The 22,215-nt window shown below is 46.2% G+C and overlaps 1 protein-coding gene and 1 non-coding gene across 2 annotated transcripts; one reads left to right on the forward strand and one right to left on the reverse strand.

Moving 5' to 3' along the window:
* The first annotated feature begins 2,099 nt into the window (after positions 1 to 2,099).
* On the forward strand, positions 2,100 to 3,605 carry LOC100830163 (thioredoxin M4, chloroplastic-like). The gene is made up of 2 exons (XM_024454794.1): positions 2,100 to 2,411; positions 3,023 to 3,605. The coding sequence occupies exons 1-2, from the start codon at positions 2,189 to 2,191 to the stop codon at positions 3,103 to 3,105; spliced, it is 306 nt and encodes a 101-aa protein (XP_024310562.1). The 5' UTR covers positions 2,100 to 2,188; the 3' UTR covers positions 3,106 to 3,605.
* Positions 3,606 to 3,746: 141 nt separating this feature from the next.
* Positions 3,747 to 14,274, reverse strand: LOC100830473. Its single transcript, XR_002966062.1, has 7 exons — positions 14,180 to 14,274; positions 13,957 to 14,079; positions 10,487 to 13,826; positions 8,329 to 8,865; positions 6,807 to 7,304; positions 6,130 to 6,708; positions 3,747 to 6,035 (listed from the first exon to the last, which is right to left on the reverse strand). It is a non-coding gene; the product is annotated as an uncharacterized LOC100830473 (transcript).
* Between the last annotated feature and the right edge of the window lie 7,941 nt (positions 14,275 to 22,215).

Below are 22,215 nucleotides of genomic sequence, written 5' to 3' on the forward strand. Positions count from 1 at the left end.
GATATTGACTGCGGATCAAATGTTTACAGGTTGCCGGGCTAGCTCCCGGGCTTTCTCTCAAGGGCTAGCTACTCCTCACTGTTCTCTGCTGGCTGTCTACTGGAGCTCACTAAGCTTCTGCCGAGCGAGCCCTTGAACGAGCTTGTTTAACTGAACCAAAAGAATGCGGAAACTTCTCCAGGACCCCCAGACCGTTGGCATGGGTCCTCCTTTCATATACAAGGGGATGCCACAGGTGCCATGGTGCATGGGCTACAAGTGTCCAGCGGGAGGCACTCAACTCCCCCTGGTGAGCTGGTGGCGCGCATGGGTGCCACCTCCGCTGCTAGGGGCCTAAAGCCCTAGTGTAGGATTGGACAACCACTGTTCCTTTGATCGGACGGATAACTACCCGTTGGTCGGCTCGTTTACTGAGCCGGGCGCCTTACTCCTTGCCTTGGTGGGACCGCGCGTCCCACGCCCGCCACGCGCCCGCGTGGCGCTGTCCACTGGGCCCCACGCCCGCGGCGGGGGCACGTGCCCGGGATCCACCAGTCCCAGCAAGTCGACCCCAGGAAGCACCCGAGCCCAACGCACCCGGGAAACCCCTCCCGGGAAGCAGCTTCCCGGGAGGTGCCCAGGCGGGAATATTCCCCGAAGCCCCGCTAGCCCCTTCCGGGCTGGTAGCTTGCCGGGGAGCTCATAGACGCTCCCCGGGATGAGACCTTCCCGAGAACTCGGGAACGGGGCCCACGCGTCGCGCAGCGGTGATACCCCGGGTGCCACTTGTGCGACATTTGTGCAACCTGATCCACAATGACCAACTCATGTTTGCTTTGGAGATCAGTTATAGACACATATCTATGGGAAGGTCTCCAAGGGGAAATGGGAAGTGAGACAAGGTTCCACTCAGCACACCTGGGTTCGAGTCTCCCGACCTTCTATCTTAGGATGAAAACTGGGAGGGTTTCCTCCCCTCAGCCTCATTTTTATAAAACACATATATGTAAACGTAGTCTAGCATCTAAAATCAAGACTACACATAATCAGTAAGGATTGACCATCACAATAGCTTAACAACTGAAAGAGCAAAACCACAGGACATAAATGAGGGAGGAGGCATCACCTTCGTTTGAACAATGACAATTCCCGATTGTGCATAGGACTGACGTAGTGGCAACAACTTGGTTCATGACATTGTCAACCAACTGTGAACAAACCATTGTAAGCGCAAAGGTTGCAGCCTGTAAAAGTGAACGGTTTTGCACTTGCTCTTTGATTCAATTCGTACAAGTTACGACTTAATGTTAATGCAGAACACCAGGATTAGATGAAATTGGTAAGGAAGTTGTGATACCTTCCCGATGATTAGATGGTTGAGCAGCTTTGGCGTTTTGATGAACACTTGGTGGGCATGTCCTCTCATTGTTGCTGAACACATTAATCGTGCGTTCCTCGGTTGAAATTCCTGGCAAGGAGAAGGGGAAAGATTTAGGAAGCCTGAGTGAAACTGGCGAAAAGCATGTCAGGAGGGAGGTATTTTAGTGTGAGGGTCGTCAGGAATGTAGGTGGATGGTACCTAACGATGCCGGCTGCGCATGGCGACGGCGTAGAGGCCGTATCGGAATCCAAATTGCATTGGCGATGAGAGCGGCCAGGGAGGAGCAGAGGGTGAGGGGAAGACGACCGCATATATTCCGTCGAGACATTCCGTCGAACAGCTGAGCTGCCCTGCCGGCGCGCGTGTACTCGGTCAATGGAGACACAGCAGCCAGCCATGGGTGGGTGGGTGGATCGGGTGCGCCGAAGAAGAGAAGAGGGCTGCATCAGCGAACGGAATCCATTCATCAGGTGGCGCGGCGGATCGTGTAGATCGAAGAGACAGAGACGGCCGGCGCGCGCGCAACCGGGAGACGCCAGCGTCGTGTCGGAGAAGAAGGGGAACAAAGGGAGAGAAAAAAGAGGGAGTATAAATAAAGAAAAAACGGGGGCGTTGCGAGAATCGAACCCGCGACCTCTCGCACCCAAAGCAAGAATCACACCACTATACCAAACGCCCAATTTGCTCTTCCTCCATGCTTCAAGCTATATCACTGTGGTACTCCGTCAGGCCAGCATGTTGCATCGAGGAAGCTGGTCGTCAACCTTCCAGAACTTTCTCCCCCACTCTGCGAACTCACTCGTTCCGATCCCATCGGTCCTTCTTCCCATGCTGACGACGGCGGCGGCGGTAGTCTCCTCTCCGTCTCCGGGGGCCTCCTCCACCGCCCGACGCCGGAAGCCCCTCCCTCTCCTCCGCTACAAAGCTCCCTCCTTCTTGCAGCCGACGCGGCGGCTCGCCGGACGCGCCGTCGCCGCCTCCGCTAGTGGCCGCCAGGACCGGGACCGCGTCGTCTGCAAGGCCAAGGACGCCTCCTCCGCTACCGACCACGGTACGTGCATCATCCTCAACAGCGACGCAGGTTGATCCTACTACTTGTGCTGGAATGCTGGATGATCAGTACACTTTTCTTCATCTTGCCTTGTTTAACAGCTTCCCAGCAACTCTTCTTTGTATGCACAATCAACCAGCACTGGAATTTCACTCATGTAAATCTGAAACAGCATACTTGTGCTGAGTTGTATCAGAAATTGGGGATGGATGACATTCGCCGACTGCTTCATTAAAAATAAAAAGGAACCAACCACTAATGTCTCAGCTTTGGAGTTATTTTGCTTGCAAAAGCTTATACTGTCACAATAATGGGCTAGTAGTAACTTATTCAGAGGACAATTAACTGGCTAATCCTAGAGCAGAAGAAATGATGTAGGGCTTGCCTATGTATTGTGGCTTTTCTGCTATCTCCCTATCCATTGCATCTATCTATCTATCTATCTAGAAGCCACATTCTCAATCCACCCATGATTAATATTGCATCACACACAGAACCACCTGTCTGCATGATTGCTTGCCCTGTTGTTTGTATTCTTCAGTTCTTCTGAAGCAAACAGACTCTCAATCAGTCTCGACATCCTGTGTACTTATAAATGTCTGCATTTGCAGTGGGCGATGTAGGGGAGCAAACGTGGGACGATGCCGTCCTCGGGTGCGAGACGGCGGTGCTGGTCGAGTTCTGGGCGCCGTAGTGCGGCCCCTGCCGCCTGATGCACCCCGTCGTCGCGGACCTGGCCAAGGCCTACGCCGGCAGGCTCCGCTGCCTGAGGGTAAACACGGACGAGAACCAGGAGGTGGCGACTAGGTACGGCATCAGGAGCATCCCCACCATCCTCATCTTCAGCAAGGGCGAGAGGAAGGAGACCATCATCGGCGCCGTCGCCGACACCGCCTTGGCAGCCACCGTCGACAGGTTCTTGTAACGCGAAGCAGGCTAGAGCATCCATGCTTGTAGCATACATACCGGAGTGGGGGTGAAAAAGTTGCAGCAACAAAATCAGCACCGTTTATGTGGTTTGGGGAATGAGAACACTCACAGGCAGGATCAGCTAGTTTGCTATCAATTCTTGCTAGCTAGTTGCTTGATCATTAAGAGTGAAAATTTGTCAAAGGTGTGTAACGTTTTACATATACCCACTTGTATGCAACATTTACATACGCAGTTGATTAATACATAATTTTGTTGGCAAGAGCGTAGACAGTGTAGAAGTACTGATCGATGATCTATCACAAGTTAAGAGCTGATAGATAATAATGTTTGCTGATTTCAATTAATTAAGGAGTAAAAGATGAGTACAAAAAGAGCAAGAAAAAAAAAAGCTGGACAAAATGTGGCAACATCACCTCAGGAATGAAGGAAAAAAAACTATTCCCTGCAACCCATATTATTTGCTGAAATATTACATGTATCTAGACAGTTTTTAAACATAGATACATCCATATTTGGGCAAATTTGAGACAAGTAATATGGATCGGAGAGAGTACATAGTTCAAAGTGTGCGGGTCAAACCAGATCATGCGCATGTAGCTGGATCTATTGAAGGACCGTGCTGCCGTTAACCTTGAGGGTTACAGGTTTTTCTGGAATGTCTTGAAGTTGCTTCAGCAAGTCTTGCTTGAGGTCGTCTCCACAGGAACCCGTAACCAAGACTTCCTTGAGATCTTCGATAATCTTTAGCCCAGAAATTTGCAAACAGGACAATCCACAAGAGCTGCAGCAGTGAATGTTGAGTACTTTGACATGGACCTCCTCCAACGAATATCCAGAATCTTGAAAAGTTACCTTTGACTTCAACAACGTGGTGGTGGTGGTGGAGCAATCAATCATGAGGGCTTCGACTTCTAGCTGAGCAAACTTGAGCTCCTGCTCCTCAATGAGCTTGACACGAAGACGGTTCAAGCTTACTTGCATTTCAAATAACATGCCTGACAACATGTCTATGTCCTCTTGGCTTGATACTGTCAACCCAAGATTACCGTGAGACAACTTTTTCAGATTGGGAAGCTTTTTGGTCCAGGATGGCCTGATCCATGCACCTGCATCTGCATCTGCATGCCCTCCTCTACCATACAGTACCTTTAGGCGCTTTAGGGTCTTGGGCGGATCGGTGATGTCATCGAAACGAGCAAACTCAAAGTTGTTGCCGTCCTCCTTGAGAAGCATTAGTTGCAGCGACAAGGACTCGAGATGACGGAGGTGACCCGAGACTGCATTGCACAAGCTGTTCCAGTCCCAGTTATTGCGGTTGATGCCGGACAGCCCAAGCTTGCGCAATTGGGTAAGCTTCTTTAGCTCCTTGAGGAAGAGGAGGCCGCCTTTCCCACCACCTGCAACATTCACAACACCAAGTGTATGCAAGTCCGTTAGATTCCCGACTCCCCTTGCAGCAGCAGGGAAAACCTCAACACCGCCGCAATTTTTAGCAACGCGGAGGCGACTTTGCTGATCGAGCTTCTCCTTGGACAGCCGCCAGCTACCAATGCTGTTGCTGCTGGACTTTTCTACCAGTTCACATGCCCTGTTCTTCCATGCTCTTGCAGTTCTAAATATTGATGCCCCTTGGACAACACCTGATACTGCTGCTCTTGCAGCTGGTACTAAAGGGCTCGTGCCGCTATGGCTGATTTCTTCTTGTGGTGTTGCTGCTGCTGCTGGCGTTCTTGCTGCTGCTGCTTCTGCTGCTTCTTGAGTGGTGCCAGCACGAATGTACTGCAGCCCGTGTAGCTTGGTGATGACAGCAGGTGGCAGCTCGACAACGGAGGTGTGTCTGACATCCAAAGTCTCCAGCTGCCTCATGTCACCCAGTGAATCCGGGAGACGGGTGATGTACTTGCATCTTCGCAGGGACAGGAACTTGAGGCGACACAGCAGCTTTCCGATCAGCTCCAAATCTTCATCTCTTACACTAGAACCATCGTCTGAAGTAGTGCTCTCCAGATCAAGCACCCGAAGCACCTTCATATTGTCAGAGATGAGGAATGACCTCCACGGCCCGAACACAGTCAAAGACCTTAGCCGTGAGAAGTCGATGCTGTTGAATACATTCTCATCTCCATCCCAGCAACTGCTTATCGTGAGATGTCGTCCAGTGAGGCGCGAGCTGGGGCTGCAACGCCCTTCTAGCGCAAACACAAGGTTATTTTCTATTGGTTGTGACTTGATGTATTCACAGAAGAAGCTACTGGTAAAAAATCTGTTCAGCTTCATGAGCTCGGAAAAGAGCTTTTCTCCCTTCTCCTCCGTGGCGGAGTAACCCTCCGCAATCCACCGCCTCAGCAAACGCCTCCGCCGAATGTTTTTGTCTGGGGGAAAGACTAATATGTAGAAGATGCATGGCTTGAGTTCATCCGAGCAAGCATCAAAGATGGATTGCATCGAATTGAATATACCCTTTAATTTAATATAATGATCTTTGTCTGAGATGGTCTTCAACTTTCGCATGAAGTTTGCATTTATAAACTCCAACGTGTTTATGTCCTGTGACTGTTGTTGGCGTGTGCTGGCCCATTCGCGCCCTATGGCAGCTATCACTTCAGGAAGCCCGCCACACTTGGACATGATAAGTCTTGAAATCTCTTCCGCCTGGGGAGACAATTGACCTGAGTGCCCGTTCAGAGCTATCTACAATATAAAATTCGGAATTAAATTAATAACATTTCAGAAATTTGAACTAACAAATTAAACAAAGGGAAAGTCCCTCCGTAAACACACGTACCTGCTTTGTGAATAGCTCTAGGGCCACGTGAGCTTGTAGAGGTTTGACGTTCCAAATATGTTCTTCTAAAGCTGTGCAATGTTTGGCGATGCTTTCTTCACGTGTAATGACAATGGTGGTAAGACCAAGAATGGGAGGGGATAGCAAGGTTGCTTTTATCAAGTCCCAGACATCCTTGGACTGCACACCATCAATAACAAGGAAGCATCTGTTTTCACGCAGTATTTTACAGCACCCTTGAATAGGGTCTTGGCCTTCAATCATACCAATTGCCGCGGTTTCCTTGGCTTCATGATCACCCGAATAAAAGTCCAGAAGCAATTGCCTGCACAAGTCCGTCGGATTGAACGGATGGGGCACATCCACCCACCCGCACATTCCGTACCTGTGCTTTTTGTCATAATATTCTCTGACAATAGCTGATTTCCCAACACCAGCAATCCCCCACACGGACGTCACGTCAAGACATTTCGATTGTGAATCTAAGAACTCCAAGTCATCTTCACGCCCAACAAGTTCATATTCATCCTCTTTCTTTTTGTTGCTTCCTCCATCTCCATGTCCAGAATGGTCAGAACCCTGCAAGTATACATATATGCATTCATGTATATTAGTTTGTTGTTAAATTAATTAATTTGGAGCGTCGTTGTTTTTCTTTTAATTACGTAGGTACATACCTTCATCAGATCTTTGACCTTCAGCAGCCGCTGTTCATCATTACCTACACAGTACATGGCCACACTTTGTTTATCTGTAAGAACAACGATACAACCTCGAATAGACACGCCTAGGAGGTGTTGTTTTATCGAGTTCCAGTCCATGCGGGACTCCAACTCAATGAAGAGGAGGTGGTCGTGTTCAGCCAGAAGCTTACGACAGGTTTCAATTATATCTTGCCCTTTCATGCTTGTGAGCTCTTGTTCATCTTTTGTATTAGAACTCCGAATTAAGTTCCGCGCCAAGCGATCAGCCAGAATCTCCTGACCGAGCCAGCAGCTGCGTTCAAATTTCACTTCGTCGAGTACTCCAGACTTGTCAAGTCCTCTCAACTTGTTCAGTATGTCGTCGCGGTCATACAATTGATCCATCAATTGCTCGTACTCGGTAGAAGTCTCATACAACACGGAGATAACACCAGGGCATCTTAGTTGCGAAATCAGTTCAATAAAATCACCCTGCAAGTAGGTAAGTTGATCATCAAATTAAATCCACTAACCAAATGACAACATGCTTCGAGTAGTAAATTAGGAAAAAAATAAACAGTGGAATCAAATTAATTACCCTTCGGTAATCAGTGTGCTATACTTTGACCAAAAATTGATTTACTAACATAATATAGATAATTAATGTGACATAAAATAGATGTCATTAAACTCACATACAGAATTTCTCACTATGTTTTCATTTTTGTCAAATAGAAACCATTGGTCAAAAGCTTGTTTTAGACCGAATTCCACTTTTAACCCTCTCTAGAAAAGTTTGTGACACATTTTACCCTATTTTAACAAAAACTCTTTAGTTTTACCCAATTTAAGAAACTTTTGACATGGTTTTACCCCTTCTAAAAATTTGGCAATTCTGACAAAGTAGCTCCACATGTCAGGCCTAACTGGCATCTCCACTTGAATATGCTTCCGACCAGGATTTAGATTTTCAACTCTAAAATTTCAAAGGTCACAATAATTTTGGAAATCATTTTGGTATTATCTCGATCAAAATTCACTGAATTGAATTTTTTTGGGAAAACATAAATGCTATGATTTAAATTTTGTTTGAATCTTGACAGAGTGAGCCCACATGCATGTGAGACCTACGTGGCCACTTAATGCGGCTGGCCGCGAACTGGTGTGGCTTAGCCAGCCAACTGGCCACGAATTAACTGTTCAAAACTTCAGCAAAAAATTCAAAATTTCAGTTGGGTACATAAACTCTAACCTTGAATTAGATCAAACAATATTTAAATCATGAAATTTTAGTCTGAAAATCTGTTTAAATTCAATTGAATTTTGGTTGAGATAATATAAAATGATTTCTGAAATTTCAGTGACCTCTGAAACCTTAAAGGATAGTGGTTCTTTTATGATGCGAGTGCATGCTTCCGTTTTTATTAAACATATATTTTATTTTTCAAATGTTGACCATTATAATTGGGATCCATATGGTGCAGATAATTTTGCTATATGGATGGTACATGCGTACCTCTATCAGATCTTTGACCTTGAGCGCCCGATGATGTTCATCATTATGATCTACACAGTATGTGGCCACATTTTGTTTATTAGTAATAACAACGGTACAACTTAAAGTAGATTCACCTAGAAGGTATTGTTTTATCACGTTCCAGTCAATGGGGGACTCCAGAATATTCTCAATAAAGACGAGGTACTTGTGTTTAGCCAGAAGCTCACGACACTTATCCAATTTATCCTCCCCTCGCATGCTCGCGAGGTCTTCTTTTTGACATGGATCAGAACTCAAAACGAAGGACTTTGCCAAGTCAGTCAGAATAGTCAACGGCGTATCATGCCAGTAGAAGTGTTCAAATTTCACTTGGTCGAGTACTTGAGACTTGTCGAGTCGTCTCAAGTTCTTCATCATGTCTTTGTCCTCGGCCCGGAATTCTTCTATGAACTTCTCGCGCTGATCAGTACCAGCCTCATACAACACGGAGATAACACCACGGCGTCTTAATTGCCAAATCAATCCACCGGTGATGCCGATGCGATGCCCACAAACCTGCGAATAAGTAAATATATTGATCACCAAATTAAGTCCACTAACCCAAATGACTATATATGTTTCCAGTAATGGATTAGAAAATGTTTTATTTTGAAACAGAGTGACTCGAGACTATCGTAGACGCTGCCGTTGCCGAGGCTGACAATCCATAGCATCGATCACCGGCGAGAGAAGCGGCAACGACGAGACTGGCTAGCTAGCTAGTTTATTTGGTATAAAAAAAAACCAAAGTATTGCAAACTACAGTATCTTAGCTTTTAGATACAAAATATTGTACTTGAGTAATTTGGAGTATCCAAAATATTTTGGACCTGCATGTGTGATATCAAATTGCATTACAAAAACGAAAAGGAAAAAAAAAAGCCCAGACTCTTCTTCCTCCACCCGAGAAACCCCCTCTTTCTGGCCCAGCAGACCGGTGCGTCCGTCCTCTGCATTTGCATGCTCCTCGCTCATCACCAGCACGTCTGACCCGCATCGCCGCTGCACGCGTCCTAATCAAGCAGTGCCGAGGCGACCACCGGCCTAGCTTGGCGTGGATGCCACAAGTGGCGATGCGGAGTCCAGGCGCGTCAATGCATGGGTGGGGGAGACAGAGAAAGAGAGAGCGAGGGTGAAGGGGGAGAGGAGAGTGTCAGATTAACCGCCGATGCAGAAGATACGGCAGCGGCCGTGGGTTGAATTAGCGAGCGAGAAGTCCAGGGCTTAAAAAAAGGGTGTTGCTATCAAGAAGTCGCCTATTTTTTAACTACAAATGTCCAAAGTTTACACTTATGTACTGTCTTTTGGGGCCAAAATTTCAATTAGAGGAAAAAATTGTTCAAAGCCATCATCCTCCCAAGCAAAACACGTAATCCAGAGAAGGAAAAAAAATCAAACTTTCCGTTTCATGCTAGGCGGTATGTTGTGCCAAATGATCACAAAATTGTAATGGTACCAACAAAGACACAATCCGACGGTGTTTCGGCAAAGGCAAAAAATAAGGGTATGTTGTGGCCAATTTTTCCCTTTTTTTAGGTAGCCAAACGCCGGCCACCGTAGATAAAACTAAAGTAAATCTAAAAACCACAGTATTCTTGCAAATGCTTAGGAAAAACTCAGCTATCAAACGGAGCCATGTGAAGATATATGGACTGTAATTCTTTCTATTTTACTTGACGTGCTACCTTAATTCGTACTAACAATCTTTTAGTTTTTTTCTTATGAAACACAGACCAATGTTTCAGTAAAAGTTGCGCACATTCAAAGCGCTATCTCTCTTCCGCGCTCATCTGCCCGGACCGCACCCGGCGGACGAAACCCTACCCTCTTAAGACTCTAAAGAGTCCTCTCCTACCCGGCTACCCCGCGTCCCACTCTCTCTCCAAGGTATTCCCGGGTGTAGTTACTCTCATGTTGAATATTCTAACATATGATATAATATATTCTATATATATTATGATGATGGATTTAATAAAACTAATTTAGAGTTGAAGATGTTGATAGATTTTTCTATAAACTTGTTAAATGTTTTGAAATTTGAACTTAAAAAACAAAACTAGACCATTTTACAATTTGGAACACATGAAGTATATGTGTACTTTGAAAAGTATATAAGCATACGTATAGCATAGCATACCTCGCGAGTGATGGCACAAAGGTATCGACGATTAGCGAAGCATGTCAGGTCCCATACTTTGTAGGGTTTGCCCGTGCACATGAGTGCCATCCCCAAGCTGTTGGTGGAGATAAAGACCCGGCTTCCGTTTTTGGCGTCCGGAAGGCACCTGATTGCATCCCAGTCTGCGACACTTGTTAGTTGTTGCTCGATAACAACGAGATACCTGTGTTGCTTGAGCCGCAGCATGAGCTCGGACAGTGTGTCAGCACTGGTATCATGATGAAGAAGAAGATCATGTGCATGTTGGCCGTCGTTGTGGTAGTCAGATTCATGGTGCTGAGATCTGAACTTAATCAGCAAGTCACTGAGGAACTTTTCGGGGCCGAAAGGATGCGTGAGCTTCTTAACCCAGGCACGGTTCTTGAAGTCTCGGCAGATTTCTGGGTCTTTGTAGGCCTTCGTCATAATGGCCACCCTCTCCGGGCTGCACCCAACAAGTAGTGCTGCTGATCCACCGACATCAGCAGCTTCATTTCCTCCGTGACCATTAGCATGAGCATGAGATGGAGTAGTACTAGTGCTTCCTCCCCACAGCGAGATCACTTGGAGCTCATTGCCTTGGCAATGAATCAACCTTTTGAGATCATCGCTATCGGTGGTGGTGCAAAGCTTTCGATTGGCCTCCCATACCTCCCTTAGGACGTGGACTGCTCCTGCTGCTTCCTTGGACTTAAGCTGATGCTGATGATCAGCAGCAGCAGATGAAGAGTCATCATCGCCGCTGCCGTTCATGACTCACGTCCTCCACCCTGGCCTTGAGCCGCTTGATATCCGCCACCGCCTGATCCAACGGCGGCAGCCCTGGCCTTGCCGCGCAGAGCATGACGGGCAAGGCCATGCGCCACACCCAGTCCCAGCGCGAAGGCTTGTCCAGGTGGACAACGAACTCCACGCAGTCCTCCACGTCGAAGGCCAGGTCACGGAGCTGCCTCACCCAGGTGTGCACCACCAGGTCCCTGGATGCGCGTTTCCCAGCGTGGGACGCGCTGAGGAAGGACTGCATCATCTGGAACTCCCCCGTGATGAACACCAGGTCCTCCTGCACGCGGTCCCTCAACTGAGCCTCCTCCTCGATCGCCGACTTCACACGGCTCACCGTCCCCGCCACCGCCGTCTTGGTCAGACCAAGCGCGAACTCAGCCATCTTGGATGACCTGCTTTCCTAGCTCCTGGGCTTGTGTTGTGTGTGTGTGTACAGGTGCAGCAAGTGAAGGCCTAGGCCGGTGAGGTTCATCAGCTTCACGGAGGTGGGTTTATAGGATGAGAACACCTATGCAGCCATGCAGGAGAAGACTTTGGATGGTAGTCATAGGAAAAACAAAATTTCATTAATTTTCATAGCCGAACGTGGGGCAGCTGGAGGTATCTTTTCTTCAACGGATAGCTAGGAGCAGCCAACGTGTCTTTGTTTAAAAGGGTGTACTCAACTTGTGTTTGAAAAAAAAGAAGTACTCAACTTGTGTTTCGGAAAATAATAAAAGGATACTCAACCTGGGACAATGAGAAACAAATCTAGCGTGTTGTAGGTTACAATTAGGAGGAACTAGTGTGTCTACTAATACTCCATCCTTTTCTCAAATACATGACTGCCTATAGTAGTGCAGTAGCACTAGTAGCTCCAAGGATCCGAGGAAGCAGACAGATCGAGCTGGCCGCACGTTCTTTTAACATCATGATCAAGCGGCCAGATCAATCATGATTAATTAGGACCTTAATAAGTCTGACTCGACTTCACCGATTGATCCGGATCGGGGGGTAGTAATGTATACCCCAGTCACATCAAACTGCTGCTATAGTTTAGCTAATAAGCTCCATGGATCGATCCTACAAGATAAGTCAACTAGAGTACTCACATGGCCGCCCGGGAGCCTGTCTTCCACCGTTAATGAGGAAAATGCATTGCCGGTCCCTGAACTTGGCAGCGGTGTTCATTTTAGTCCTTAAACTAGCAAAAACAGCACCACAATCACTAAACTTGGTCAACTCTAATCACCCGAGGTCCAAACGTGTGTTTCGCTCGTTAAACTTGGGTTAGGTCGCCATGTGGCGTTGACGTGTCCATGATGGGACACACCCAAGGGGTTTGGATGAAAATTTGTCATCTCCGGTTCACAAACCTTCCTCGATTTCGTTTTTCTTCACCCCCACGGTTCCACCCTCTAATCACCACCCCTCCCATGCAGCTTACAGGCTCGGCTTAGTCCACCCTCCTCTATCTCTTCGTCTCCCAGAGAACTCGAGGCGATTTTGCCAGCAGAGCAAATCCCGACGACTGGAGTGGCGATCGCCGGTGGTCATGCAACCACGATGACGAAACCCCGGCGATGATCCTCAGGAATACGATAAATTTCAACTTTTTTTTCTCGTTCTACGTTCGCTAGAGGTTGAGGTGGTTTTTTTAGGGTTTTGAGTTCAATTTCAACGAGATGATCGGATGAAAAAAAATAGGAGTTTTGGTTCATGTGGTAGGCTGATTAGGTCCCAATTACGTTCCGCTTGGTGTACGATGTTGTCGATGTTAATCTTTCATCTAGGCACTCAGGTGTGTCCACCGTGTCCACGTCAGCGCCAAGTGTCGACCTAACCCAGGGTTAATGAGTGAAACTCACATTTGGACCTCGGGTGAATCGAAATGGCCAAGTTTAGTGACCGAGATGCTGGTTTTTTGAGTTAAAGGACTAAAGTGAACACTGCTGCCAAGTTCAGGGATCGCGGATGCTATTTCCTCACCATTAATTAACACTATATAGTGGTTGTACAATGCGTGCATAGAAATGATGACGTAGGGGTCGACTGACGATGGGTGGTGACGACAGCATATTCGAGGAACAGTCAGTGCTGCCTTAGCTCCTCCACGTTCGCTTAACGTGAGACCGGACAGGCTCCATGGATCGAACGATAGTTTAGCTAATAAGCTCCATCCATCCATGTTAATTGACTTGACTAGTTTAATTGGCGTCTGGATGCATCCACACATGATCTCCTAGGGGAGATGGGTAGTCAGACAAGGGTTCCCCTCAGCCAAGTCTCACACGGCCTTGTATCTTAGGATGTAAACTGGGGGGGTCCTTTCCCTCAGCCACATCTTTATAAACACATATATGTAAACATAGTCTAGCAACTAAAATCAGGGCTACACATAACCAGTAATTATTGAACCATGATAGCTTCAGAAATGAAAGAGCAGAAGCGCAGGAGTTAAATGAGGGAGGAGGAGGCATCACCTTGTTTTGAACAATGAGCATTCCAGATTGTGTGTAGAACTGACGTAGTGGCAAGTCAACCAGCTGCGAATGAACTATTGTAAGCGCAAAGGTTAGAGTTTGTAAAAGTGAACAGTTATGATCTTGGATTCAGTTGGTACAACTTAATGTTAAATGAAGAAAACCAGTCCAGATTAAATGAACTTGGTAGGGAAGTTGTGATACCTTCCGAAGATAGATAGTTCACTTGGTGGGAATGCTAGCTTCTAAGCAATAGTGATGGCACTAAAAATAGATCTCATTGTTGATGAACACATTAATTAATTGAGCGTTCCTCAATTGAAATTCCTGGCAATGAAAAGCAAAAGGAGTTAGGACATGGTATTAGCCTAGGGAGTGAAATTGATGAACAAACCATGGCAGGAGGGGGGGGGGGTCTTTTTAGTACCTGGTGACGGCGTAGAGGCTGTATCGAAATCCAAATTGCATTGGTCAGAGCAGAGTGGCCAGGGAGCAGCAGAGGGAGAGGGGACAACGACAGCTGTAGACCGTTCCATATGTACTTATATGAAATTAATATTATCGAGATAGATGAAACACAATTCTCATTTCTGTGGCAACAAACTTATTTTAATTATAAATAAAACGATCAGAAGCAATTTCAGTTTTTCTAATGAATAAATAAAATGATCAAAGGCCATTTCAATTTACGAGTAGAAAGAAACAAATTCTTTCAGCATAGGAAATAAAATAATTGTGGCCAGTTTTCTGCTAGATCGGAAAAAAAAAACTCAGTTGCACTGGAAGCAAATTTCAGTATCATTGAGATCAACACTGCCTTATATGTAAACATGGCTTGGAAAAAATCATGAGTCATTTGCTAGATAGTAAATTAGTTGAAAATAATTCCTGATCTTACATTATTTATTTCCTAAAATGTCGGAAATTTCCTCAAACAAATATTGCTCGATTAATTCGGTGTGAATCAATATTTCCATTGCATGAAAATATGCCTGACAACTATGAAGTAAATTTTTCTGCCATACAAAAGTGTTTATGACAACTAGTCCCATCCTAAGTTAGGATGGATATACCGTTATAAAGTATATATTATTGTTTTGCCCAGTTTCAGTAAATTTTGTTTGAGGTATAAATTAATTGACCAAGACTAATTAATAAACTTCTGCCACTGTCAGCATTCACATGCATTTGCAATATACAAACGCACTTGTTTGCTTCATAAGAAACCAAACGTTTTTTGTAAAGGGGCAGTCCAGAGCAATGTGAAAAGCCGATCGATTCCAACGTTTGGTTGCAAAAGCAGCAGTTGTCATCATGCGGCCAACCCCTTTTCCTTAGTCGATCTGCAGTCCATAGCCGATTTTAGATAAGAAGCCATAAGAATAATCTGATCTTTCCCTCTGCCTTTATCTTCCAAATAAAATTCAGATCAGGTCTTTCAATCCTTCCAAGAAATTGAATCTTGTATGCAGAGCTTGCCGAATAGCATGGTTAGGTAAGGCATTCCAAGAGATCAAATCCGGGAGATCGACAAGCTGGATTTGACTTGCAGCAGTCCATAGATGACAGAAGGCCGTGAGCTGCTGCGAGGAGGAGATTTTGTGTAACCCTTTCATCCAGTTTCCATTTTGCAAAGCATCACACACCAAAACGTTCTTCTTCTGGGCCAATCTGAACAATTGCGGCGCAAAATCCAGGGGGGACATACCCATGTATGCGTGCATATCTTTAGTTACCAAGATGCCTCTAGTCTGTCCCCATGTCCAGCACAAATCAAGTTCCCACTCAGTTCTCTTAATAGGTCCAGAATTCTTGTCTCTCTCATGGTTTACAAACAGAAAGTGATCTACATGGGATCCAAAGATGATTTCCCTAAGAAACCTCTTTTTCTCTGAATCCTGATTCCTACCATCTTTCAGGTCTTCCTTAGCTCACAAGATATTTTCTGGAGCTCCTAAACCTAGCAAGGAGGTTGATTCTGCTAACTAAAGATATGCATGCGTGCATGGATCATCTTATTTCCAGTGTGTGATGGTTGTGTTCATCTGGCACGAAACAAGTTATCATGTGAGCTCCAGTTATGTGAAGAGCCTTCAAAAGCCATGTGACAAAATTAAAGCTAACATGTTGTATCTAGAAAATCACTAACAACATGTCCAGTCCAGTCCAGTGATTCTAACATGATGTATCTACAAAATCACTTGCGCAATCTGACAAACACCTGGGGTGCAATCTCAACTCAGAGTCGGAATTCAGTTCAGATATAATTTAATATGAGGAGAGGGGACGAAGGTTGGACAGAGCATCTCCAGTGACAGTGATAGGCCACCGCGAACAGCACCACAGCAGAGAAGTGACGGGAAGGCAGGGGAAATACTCGGCGGACCGGGAGGAACCGAATCGGGGTGGTTGGGGGAGGAGGCCGGCGGCTGGGCGCCTCGACAGGCCTCCAAACAGAGATTTGAAAGGACGCTTCCGGGGGACCTTGTAACATCCCAAAATTTTAATCTTTTACATGTGCATTACATACATGAGCATCATGCCACAATTGCATATTTGAATTCGAATTTGAATCTCAAAAGGCTTTGAAAAGATTGTATTTTAATTTAAACCTTAGGGTTCACACCCATTTAAGCTTTGGATTTTCAAACCAATAGGGTTTATTTATAAATGAGGTTTATTGCATAAATGAGCTATTCCATAATTTTTAAGGTTTTATTTGGAGTTGAAAAAGTATTTCATTTAAATAGATACGTAGCCCTAAAGGCATTTATAGGGCAAATGTTTTTTTATGTATTTTAATTTGAGGGGAAACTACTCCCAAAAGTTGTATCATGGTAGAGCATGATTTTACAAATTTTCCGGAATTTATTTGGCCCAATTTGGAGTTCAAAATCAAAAGTTATCAAAGAAATAAGAAGAGCAGAAAAAGAAAAGGGTTAAAAGAAAAAAAAAGGAGAAAACCGGACCGGCCCGGCCAAATGGGCCGAACCGGCCCAGTCCGACCGTGCCCGACCGAGCCAGACCGGCCCCGCCGCCCGCGCGCGCCTGCTGCCACTGACAGGTGGGGCCCACCTGTCAGGGCCTTCTTCTTCCTCGGAAGGAAACTCCCGCGATCTCCGCGCCGCTTGCCGTTTACGCCATCGCCGCCACCCCGTCTGCTCCGTGCGTCCCGCGCCTTAACAACCGCGTCCCTATAAAGCCCAAGCCACCCTGCCTCTTTCCCCTCTGTTTGCCCACGCCATTACGCCCCCAGGCCGCCGGATTTCGCCGCCGAAGAGCTCCGCCGCCGCCGCCGTTCACCGCGTCGCCCCGACCTCTCCGGTGAGTCAAAGGCGCCGCGACTTGGCTCTTCTTTCTTCCCTCTCCGTTCCGCACCGTTTGACGCGCTCTTTTTGCCGTTTTATGCCCCGTAGCGCCGCCCCCTTCGTCACCCGAAGCTCGCCGGAGTTCCGCCCGCGCCGTCGCGCTCATCTTCGTCCTAGGCGAGGCGTCCGCCGTCCCCGAGCGCCGCCGACCCCGTCACCGAGTCCGCCGTGCCGCGCTGCGTCGACCCCGGCCATCCCCGCACCGTCAGCTTCGCCGGAGGACCCCGCGCCGCCGGCCCCTCCCACTACAAGGTTTTCACCCTTGTGCCACGGAAATGTTAGCCACAAGATGAATTCGGATGCAATAGATAGGGTATACTGCAACATTATTCGGTGTTGGTTGCGATATGGGGTCTGGTGGTTGCAATAGCGGGTAATGTTGCAACGGATTTGTATTGTTGTGTTTTCAATTATTGGGGTTGCGATAATTATCCTGATAGATGTTTGCGTTGCCTGAAGTTCTGCGTTATTGCCACTTGTTATGTAAGGGTTGCAAAAGAGCATTTGATACAGCAACAACTGTTGGGCGTTGCGAAGGACCTATTCGATATAACAACACCAACGGTACTTGCTGCTAAAGGATTTTCTATGGCAACTGATATTTCCTATTTGCGAACAACCCATTAGAAATAGCAACGTAAAGCTGAATGGTGGCAAACGCTTATTGGATATAGCAACCAAAATCAGAATCGATGCAAACGTGCCATTGGAAATGGCAACATGACGTAGTCGTTGCATAAACATGTTTTTTATAGCAACGCAACCCTTAATGGATGCAAGAGAGTTTTCGATATAGCAACCAAAATCAGAATCGATGCAAACGTGCCATTGAAAATGGCAACATGACGTAGTCGTTGCAGAAACATATTTTTTATAGCAACGCAACCCTTAATGGATGCAAGAGAGTTTTCGATATAGCAACCATGCTCTTACTGGGTTGCAACAATCGAAGTTCTATTGCAACACATGTAAGCGGCCGCTATTTTGTAAGGCAAAAAAAGAAAAATTCCCAACCCTTTTTTTTATATGGGACCGAATCGAGTTCTGGTGTCCACCAAGTGGAGAAACGGCGGGAGATAACGGAGACAGGCGCAGTATGCCGACGGAATTATGAATTAGTTGCACATTTGTGAACATGACATTAATTTGATCTGCGAAGGCACGTATTTATGAAGGTCATCCCGTTCGTGTTTGCCGGAAGCCCGCAACTGGCCCAGCCCAACTGACGCACAGCCCAGTTGAAACAAATGTTCAAGAACAGGCCCAACGATGTAAACAGGATAAAAGAATTGTTTTCCCCTCAATAGCAAGCAAGAATTGATAGCTCAAGTGGCTAGCAGGTGCATCCTTGTGGGGAAGAGTTAGGTCGTGAGTTTGATCTGTGCTTCTCGCGAATTATTTAGTTGTGGGTCTTCATTTTTCCAGAACAGCAGCTGAACCGGCCGGTTTGGCCTAAACTGTCCGGTTCGCCGGTTTTCAGTAAAACCACCCAATTCACCCGGTTTTCTCCGGTTCATTTTTAAAGAACAGCACGTACAAGGCACGCACACAGCCTTCTTGTCTAACCCTGACTATACAATGTGTGTCCAACACCTATTAGGATTGCTCATGTGAGTATACCTAGATGCAGACTAGAATTTGTGTCCAACACCTATTAGGATTGCTCATGTATACCTAGGATGCAATTTGTGTCCAACACCTATTAGGATTGCTCATGGTACTGCATCTATATATATTGGACAAACTTGCTTGTAATTAAACAGCAACCCAGAAAATCGAGAGGAGAAGAAAAGCAGACGAACGTACGATACGTGAGACGATGCCTCTCGCAGGAATCGCGCGCCCAGGTATGAGATCGATTATCCATATATGTTCTTGAATATATGATTACAGCCCTCTTCGGTTTACAATTCATAGGAACAGGAACCGAATAGAATGCCCGGACCACTCAAATCCTATGGAAACGTACAGGACTTCACTAGCTGTTAGCACCTTTAATTAATTGCCTCAACTAGCAGTTAGCTTTGAACCCAGCTCACGAAGGAGTAATCGAAGGGGCTTCATGAATCGTTAGAAGGGCTTCACAGGTACCCACCGGACTAGATGTAGCCAGCTTAACTTTGAATTAGCACCTGAAAAAAAGAACATCTTGGTCAAAACTGGATGCTCCAAATATATTCACATCTCCCTTACTGAAAGTAAGTGGCAACTTAAAACTACTGCTACAATTTTGTCTAATTCAATTCCTACTGTAGCCAGGTAAATCTCAGCAACCAATTTTACATCCAATAGCATTTCGCCATGTTTGGAAAACACAAAGTTCAGATAAAAAAGCGGTCTGTCTAGTTGACAGGCGCCTGTTTTTGTGCTGACTATACATTTAACTGAGGAGATTATTAACAAATTTTCAGACAGCATATGGCTGAATTGAGGAAAACCAGCACGCACAAAGTTGAAGAAAGGCACGAGAAACAATTTGTGTCTTGGTTTGAACGTAAAGTGAGCGATATATCTCGGATCCTTTGTACCTTGTCAATTTTTTATGTATATTACTAATATATTTCACATGTAACTGCAGATTAGGATACTGCATGAACAAGGAGAAGTCGATGAAAATCTATATAATCTATCTCGTGGTCCAGATCATCGAGTTCGTGTGTCCAATAGGTGTGTCATTAATGGCTTTCTCTTTCGGACCATTGATCTAGAGAAATCCCTAGTCACTCAGAACAGTGGTGTTGTTGTCATGGGTGATGGCATGGAGTGGTACGGAGTTCTTAAAAGAATCATTACCCTTGAATTTCCTGACGAGAAGGAAGTCGTATTGTTCGAGTGCGAGTGGTTTGATGTTCCTGGAGCAAATAGGACGAAATCAAGAGGGTTCAATAAAGATCAATATGGGATCATCGATATTGATACCACTTTGCGTCGATATGCAGACGAGCCATACATCCTGGCCACACAGGCAGAGCAGGTGTGTTATGTGAAAACCGCTAAGAGAGCTAATTGGTGCAGCGTCCTTAGACTGAAACCTAGGAACCTGTTTGCAATGCCTGAAGGAGAAGACAGTTCTAATATTGTTGCTGATACCGATGCTGACTCACTCGTAGTAGGAGTGGAACATATGAATGTTCAACATAATCAAGATGAGTTGACAGTTTGGCGTAGGACCGACGTGGAAGGGGTCAGTGGTGATGCTTCAGTTATTGAGAATGCGCGTGCTTCACCCATGCCTGAACCTGGTGATGAGGACATAGCAGACGAAGACCTTGATCCTGACGACACCTACATTGATGATGGAGTTGTCGCTCCAGTGGATATCCAAGACGAAGATGACCAAGATTTTTTTGTGTAAATCTTAGATTGGTTGGCATTTCTTTTGAGTTTCGAGTTGACAGTTTGAAGTCTTTAAGGATATCTTTACTTTTAATTAATCATATAAACCTTTCATATATTTTTTCTGTACACCGTTGACTGTTCTGCATTTCGACGAGGCAAGAGCCCAATCTACTAGCAAAAAGGGCCGGTTAAGAAAAAAGGTCTGTTAAAAGAAAGAGGGTAAATGAAAAATATAGTAATATACAACCAGTCAAATTTCTTACAACTCATAAAAGGGGGTTGGTCCGTGATTTCACTCATGAAACCATAAAGTTACAAAAACAGTAAACAAAGAACCAACCATTGTTGGCCAATAATCACAATACTACAAATAAGTTCAGTTATAGGAAAATGATTTCTGAAATTGAACAGCACCCAAAGCTTTAAAATTGTACTCTATATTGTCCTAAATTCCTCGAAAAGTACTTATTAAAAATCATGGGCATCACACTTATAGGCTCCAGAGTTACAATAACAACCAATAATATCAGCAATTACAGTCTTGAGTCACATCTCCTTAGGTTCAAAACTCTTGAAATAAACCTGTAGCGCTTGACGTATTCTAATGACCAAAACCAAGGAATTACAGTCTTGAGTCACATCTCCTCCGAGTATAATTTTTTACTATGAACTACAACTACTACGAAACAATAGTTTCAGACCACACATCGCGGAAAGGAATCGATCAAATTCATAGCCAGAGGGATTATGCTGACGACAACATCTTTACGTTAAACATGCAGTTTCACCAAAAGTAATTATTTTATCAAGAAATTACTAATGATTGAATTACCGTAGGAGCTATCTGAGACGGGGTGGGGTGAGGGTGTAGATGGGTACCTTCAAGCGGCGGTGCTTGGCGGCCTTCTCGTGTTTAACAGTGCTCACGACCCTGTCATCACGGGTGTGAGGGTAGGCGAACGGGGCGGCGTCTCCTCGCCTTGGGTAGCGGTGACGCGGGGAAGCAGCCGGGGCCTCTGAGGCTACAGCGTCGTCCTCGAATGAGAAAGGGAGGGGGGCGAAGGGCAGGGATCTTCGGCCTCGAATGAGAAAGGGAGGTGGGCGCATACGAGATCGGAGAGGAGAGAGGCCGAGATTGGGCATGGCGGTGCAGCGAGAAACTCCAATACAATCAAGCTTCAGGAACTCCAACGCGAAACTGGGAGAGGAGAGACGATTCGGGGAGGAGTTAACCATGGTTTCTGCCGTCGCCGGCCTTCGGGTGTGTGTTTGAGGTGGCCCTCCGGATCTGAGTTTGGAGGGACGGAGGTTGGAGAGGCGACCCGGCGGCGCGATGGCCGGATCCGGCATGGGGGAAGCGATCGGCGCCCGCGCAGCTCGGGGAGACGGGAGGCAAGGAGAGCAGTGGGAGCAGAGGAGGGGAGGCCGTGGTGGCCCTGCCGGTTGGGGTGCCTAGCTCTGTGGCGACGCGGCCGATCCAGCGAGTAGGAGTTTGGGGAAGGGGCGGCGGCCGGTGAGGGAGAACTCATCGGCGTGAGGGAAACGAGCGGCGGCATTTTGTGCGAGACTGGGGATTCTACGAGATTGGGGATCGATTCTGTGAGAGAAAAACAACGTGGTCAGGAAAAAAAACGTGGGATAAGATGGAGGGTTCACGTGGGTGCCATATGATTTTGGGTTACTGACTTGTGGGGCCCACGTCTGGAGGGCCCACGCACCAGTGAAACACAATCGCAAAGCACAGGTAAAAAGCGAT

This window comes from Brachypodium distachyon, chromosome 4, assembly GCF_000005505.3.
Source record: "Brachypodium distachyon strain Bd21 chromosome 4, Brachypodium_distachyon_v3.0, whole genome shotgun sequence".
NCBI lineage: Eukaryota > Viridiplantae > Streptophyta > Magnoliopsida > Poales > Poaceae > Brachypodium > Brachypodium distachyon.